The sequence below is a fragment of the Schistocerca cancellata genome, chromosome 2 (genome assembly GCF_023864275.1).
Source record: "Schistocerca cancellata isolate TAMUIC-IGC-003103 chromosome 2, iqSchCanc2.1, whole genome shotgun sequence".
Taxonomy (NCBI): domain Eukaryota; kingdom Metazoa; phylum Arthropoda; class Insecta; order Orthoptera; family Acrididae; genus Schistocerca; species Schistocerca cancellata.
The window spans coordinates 582,418,749-582,424,748 of record NC_064627.1 but is presented as its reverse complement, the minus strand read 5'-3'; the positions used below and the strand labels follow the sequence as shown (position 1 = coordinate 582,424,748).

General features: G+C 36.7%; 1 protein-coding gene across 3 annotated transcripts in view; it reads right to left on the bottom strand.

Moving 5' to 3' along the window:
- Positions 1 to 1,279: 1,279 nt before the first annotated feature.
- LOC126162197 (major facilitator superfamily domain-containing protein 1-like) overlaps positions 1,280 to 6,000 on the bottom strand; it is a 124,593-nt gene continuing 119,872 nt past the window's right edge. For all 3 annotated transcript variants that reach the window (XM_049918527.1, XM_049918528.1, XM_049918530.1), the window contains exon 12: positions 1,280 to 2,141. In XM_049918527.1, the coding sequence (XP_049774484.1) occupies positions 2,085 to 2,141 (57 nt within the window). In that variant the 3' untranslated portion in view covers positions 1,280 to 2,084. The remainder of the gene's footprint in view (positions 2,142 to 6,000) is intronic.

Genomic DNA, 6,000 nt, shown 5'->3' with positions numbered 1-6,000 from the left:
GATTCTTCTCAGCATGTAGCTACAATACACAAAGCACTGCTGCTTTCTATGTGATTGGAGAAGCAGAGACAGGAAAAAAAAAGGTTTTTTGGGGAAAATGTCCTACTTGGAATGAACTGCTGCCTGGACATAAGAATGTGGTACACACTCCTCTCATAGCACCTACAAATGTTTATCTATCTCCACTGCATATTAAACTGAGTCTCTTATGAAAGACCTGGACAAAACTTCTAGACGATTCATGTACTTGTGAGAGAAGATTATTTGTATAAATGAAATAAAAATACAGGAAGGAATACTTGTAGAACTGCAAATCATGGAATTACAGATCCAATTAATATTTCCTTAATTTGTCGAGTGCTATTGAAAGAATAGAATGGCTACCTTTCACAAATGTCTGCAAGAACTTTTTATGCAACCATATGGCAGAGAAGTGTCAGGTATTCTACAAGATACCATACCACCTTATGAGATATTAACATGTCACTCAAACTATATTTCTCGAATCATCATTCAGACTTCTTCCGAGATAAACTTGGTGCTATTAGTGACAAATATGAATTGTTCTCCAGGATATTTGTCAAATGGAAAGATGATGTCAGAACAAATGGAGTGTAACAATGATGTTCGACTACTATTGATCCTTAAGAAGTGACATTCGTAAGGCGAAGTACTGCAGGAAATAGAGAAAGAAATAAGTTAAATGACACTTTCCTCGTATGTTACTCTTCTGTGTGGATCTTGAAGTCTTGTGAGAACATGCCTTCTGCTACAAATATGTAACTCTCAGTTCCCTGTAAGCACTTACGAAAACCGTTATTGTATCCAAACTGAAGCTGTCCAGAAATTCTTAAATAAGATTTGGATTCCGGGACAAATTATCTTCCAGAACCAGTATGAAATATTGTTCTTGTAACTGGAAGATGTTTTTCTCAACCATTGTTACTTTCCATTCAAGTCCCTAAGTAGGTCCTACTTATGCATAGTCTTCTACATGTTACAATTATTTAATTGGCCATCATTCCTTCTTATTTAACCCTCTTGCCTGTCTTTGTTGTCGTCTGTCTTGTTCAAGCTGTCCTCTGTTTTCTACCTTATGTGCTAAGCCCATGTGGCCATCATTCCTTCTACATGTTAAGCTCTTTCACTTCCAGGAGAAAGGAATTTTTAAGGATTCACACAAAAGTCTAATTTGGGTTATAGAGAGGTGGCAGGATGGAACAAAATGGAAATTAGTACTTGCTGGAGCATGAAATGTCAGTGGAAACAGTACAGTAACTTCACATATCTCTAATGCTTTTATTTCTGGCTCATGTTTTCTATATCAAGACTACACATAAAATATTATCCATAAAATTACAAACTTAACAGTTCACTTTAGAGGCATTTCTTCATGAGGTCACATTAACAGTTGAAACTGGAAAGAACACATTAAATTTTTAATGTGTACAAGTAGAAATTTAATTCAGTGATCCATTTGCAGTAGGCACAGAAAAACAGCAAGGCATAATTCCCAAACAACATACACCCTTTGTCATGGCAAAAAGGTTTAGATGATTTTGCTCTTCCAACACATTACACTTATGAGTTTCATTCTTCAACATACGCCACAGATCCTATGATACTGCCAATAAGCACTTGTCATAAGTTTTAATCGAGTTACACTATGTGTTTTATCTTAGCGTTCACTTCTGAAAGTCCAAAAAGTTACCAGTTTTATTTTTTTATTAAAAATAATTACAAAATAATTTTACACACGTCATCAGAATTGACTGGGATGGTAGGGATTTTACCTAAAGTCTAGTTTAGAACGAGCAGTCGCTCCGAGTATCACAGCAATAAGATAACAAAAAGCTTACTTTATAACATATTCACAATAAAATAAATAAGGCTCTTGCATGATGTGAGATCTTTGCAGAATGATATGTATACACCAGAAATTCTGATTTTTCTTATGAAAACTATTTTATATACAATATGAAAATTAATATCTCCACAATGTCCCATAAAATTTTTGTGGATTTCATTTCATTTTATGAAAATACAAAAATATTTTCTTGTATAACAAACATAGTACATCAATTCTATCTCAGCGCTCTGTATGCCAGTCCTTTGAGATTCACATTATAATGTGAAGGCAGCTGAAAAGAAAAAGAAAATTTTATTTCAATCAGAAACTGATTCACAAACAAGAAAGTATAACATATAAAATGATGCAAAAAAATACGAAAAGCAAGGTCGAGGGTGGTCTCCCACCAAAAAGATAACCTTTAGTTGAAAGTACTAAGAATAGCTACTTGGGAAAAATTGGATAACTAAGACATTTTTTACAATGTACATAAACTGTGAACATACAATTCATATGGGGTGCAACAGCCTCCTTTGTGTGGTAGTGGTCCAGCCCTTCCAAGTTTTCTCAGTAAATGACAAACCGCAAAGCTACCAACCCATTGCTTTACTTAGCAGAATACATAAATCTTTGGAAAGAATACTGTATAAAAGAATCAGCCACGAAATTTTCAGCCAAAACCTGCATGCTGCACAGGCAGCATTCCACCCAAACTGCAGTTGCACAAACCAGGTTTTCTCACTAACCAACTTTTATTGAAGCGGATTTCAAAGCAAACAAAAGACATCAACTGTATTTATAGATCTAATAGTAACAATGGCTTATGATACTGAGAGGAAACAAAGGGTGACATTCAAACTATTGCAGTTCATACAATGTCTTAAAATTGGAAACTTCATCAGTGGTTTCCAAATTCCAATGGTCAATAACGTCCCCTAATCAAGCTTTATGAGTGGCTTCCTTAACGATTAGTGCTAGCCCTTATTCTACTTTCCCTCTATATAGCAAACAGAACTACAACAACATCACGGAAATCTGGATATGCTGACAATTCGGAATCTTGCTGCAAGATTACTGAGACCTACAAATTGATGGCAAATACATCCATAACTGGAGGTTACAGCCAAGTGCTGCCTAAACAGAATTAACCAGTTTCCACCTTAACAACAGCTCATCAACAAGGAAATAAAAGATATATTTTGAAGGGAAACAGTGAAGCATAACGAAAGTCCACATTATCTAGGGGTCACTCTTGATAGGACACTCAGCTTTAAAGAGAAGTTGCTGAGAATTGCCACTAACATGGAGACAAGACACAGAATCTTGCAGAAACTTTGTGGTATGGCAAGGAGTTCATCAGCTCAAACTCTAAGAATTTCTGCCCTAAAACTGGTGCATGCTGTGGGAGAATACTGGGCTGCAGTCTGGTACAACAGCCCATACACCAGACTTGTCAACACACAGCTCAACAAGACTATTACTGTGCATCAGGAGGATTCCATCTAACAGCTGTCCAAAATGCTGAGGGCAGATGGTGGATACGACAGTGGAAACATCCCACATCTCCTCTGCCGAAGAAATCCAAAGCTGTTCACACAAGTTCCAATGAGGCCATGACAACCTCCTTGTTCAACTGCAGAGTCCCTGTTTTTGTCCCGTTCCTCGTGTGTGAAACCACAATCAATGTTCAACACTATGAATAGACTTTGCAGGAACTGTGACATGCCATAAATTCAAAACATCCAGGAATGCTGCAGACAGAATCATCATGTTGCATGATAATGCAAAACCCACACTGCATCAGTAATTTTCTTGAGAAACACTGTAACATACTCCATTCAGCCCGGATCTTATACAGTGTGATTTTCACTTCTTTGGTGACCTGAAGAAAGGCTTGTGGACATCAGTTTCAGTCAGATGATGAAGTGCAAGAGTGAGCATGGTTGTTGATCTGTCAGCAGCTGACCAAAGTCTACAAAATTGGAATTGATCGTCTCATTGCCCATTGGCATAAATTTCTTAATTTGCGTGGTGTTTACATTTGAATGGAACCATTCCATGGTCCCATTGTGGTGGGTGTTCAATTCTCATTTCACTGACGTTTATAATATTAGATTCACGTACCCAGTGGTACGCTAATTTATTAGGTGTGTATTTAATTCAGAGTATTTCCTACTTTACTGATTACTCTCATCCCTTTTTTGCCATACTTTATGCAAAGCCTGAGAATTATTAACACACGGTGTATAAAAAAAAAAAAAAAAAAAAAAAAAAAAAAATCATCTGATCTGGCACATCTATATTTCTGAAACTAATAAACGTATATGATGAACTTTGTTTTTTGACGAGGAAAAAAAAAAAGTCATATCTTTCAATATTCCCCCCTAGAGATGCATAGCATATACCAATGCAATATTCAAATAGTTGCCACACTGCAGCAAGCTTGTCTTGATTTACAGCTTCTACAGATGCTGTTATGCGATTCTCAGTTCAGTCATCATTGCTGGTAACACAGGCACAAAGACAGAGTCTTTTATAAACTCCCACAAGAAATAATCAAGCACAGTCAGGTCTAGTGACCTTGGAGGCCAGTAAAGCAAAGCTGAATCATTTCTTCTGATGTGACTGATCCATCACTCAGTAATAATTGGCTATAACAATTCCTACACTTCCAGATGCCAGTGTGGCAGTGCCCCATCCTGTTGGTAAATGAGGTCATTTGAATCAGTCTCCAACTGTGGGAAAAGAAAGTTCTCAAGCATATCAAGATGCATTCGACGTCTGTGTCAGACATTTGGGGACGGCCTGGTGATTTGCCTTTACACAAACAACCTGTTTCTTGGAACTATTCATGCCATCGTCTAAAGCTCTGTGCTGTAGGAGGATCCACACCACACCACACCCACTGACCAGTTGGTACTGACTGAAGTGGGCACACACTGCTGCTACCTGGCAGGAACCACGAGAGTTTGCTCTTTCCAACAGCACATTGTTCATGCACATATCTCAAATAATATAATAGTTATGATTATTTTAAATCAGATAATTCTTTTTGATACAACATGTATAATATAAGCATTATAACAAAGTTTAAATCATACTACTACTTTTAATTTGTATAACTTCATAAAACAGAGAACAATGTGTCAAAAGTTGCATTTTTGGCAACAGATGTCTTAATGGCTACAAAGCAATAAAAAACAACAAATGGGACACAGATTCTTTCTACATGTGGAAGTCAGTGTACATGCTTCTTCGGCATGAAATACTGCATTTATATACTACTCCTTTATGAGCAAGGTGCAATTAGCTTATGACATTTGATTCACGAGTTTTTGCTCTACTTACGTTTATTTTACAATTGTTCATGTCACTTTATATTTTACTAACACATGGGACCCAAATATATACTATATTGTAGATTATACAGAAAAACAATTATTTGTTGTTGTGGTCTTTAGTCCAAGACTGGTTAGATGCAGCTCTCCACACTACTCCAACCTACATCCCTCTGAATCTGCTTAATGTATTTATCTCTTTGTCTCCCTCATGATTTTTAACCCCCCCCACACACACACACACATTTTGCCTCCAGTACTAAATTGATGATCCCTTGATGTCCCAGGATGTGTCCTACCAAACAATCCCTTCTTCTAGTCTGGTTATGCCACAAATTTCTTTTCTCCTCAATTCTATGTAGTGCCTCCTAATTAGTTATGTGACCTACCAATCTAACTTTGTCACTCTTCTGAAGCACCACATTTCAAAAGCTTCTATTCCCTTCTTGTCTGGACTATTTACCATCCATGTTTCATGTCCACACATGGCTACACTCCATACAAATACTTTCAGAAAAGACTTCCTGATACTTAAACCTATATTCAATGTAAACAGATTTCTCTTCTTCAGAAACTCTTTTCTTGCTATTGCCAGTCTATATTCTATATCCTCTCTAGTTTGACCATCATCAGTTATTTTGCTTCCCAAACAGCAAAACTCAACTACTTCTTTAATTGTCTCATTTGCTAATCTAATTCCCTCAGCAGCACTTGATTTAATTCAACTACTTCAATTTATCAGGGTGTATATGTGGACAAGGGAAAAAAATTACCAGATTTTCTCAGATTTATTGGTTAAAAAATACACCTTTT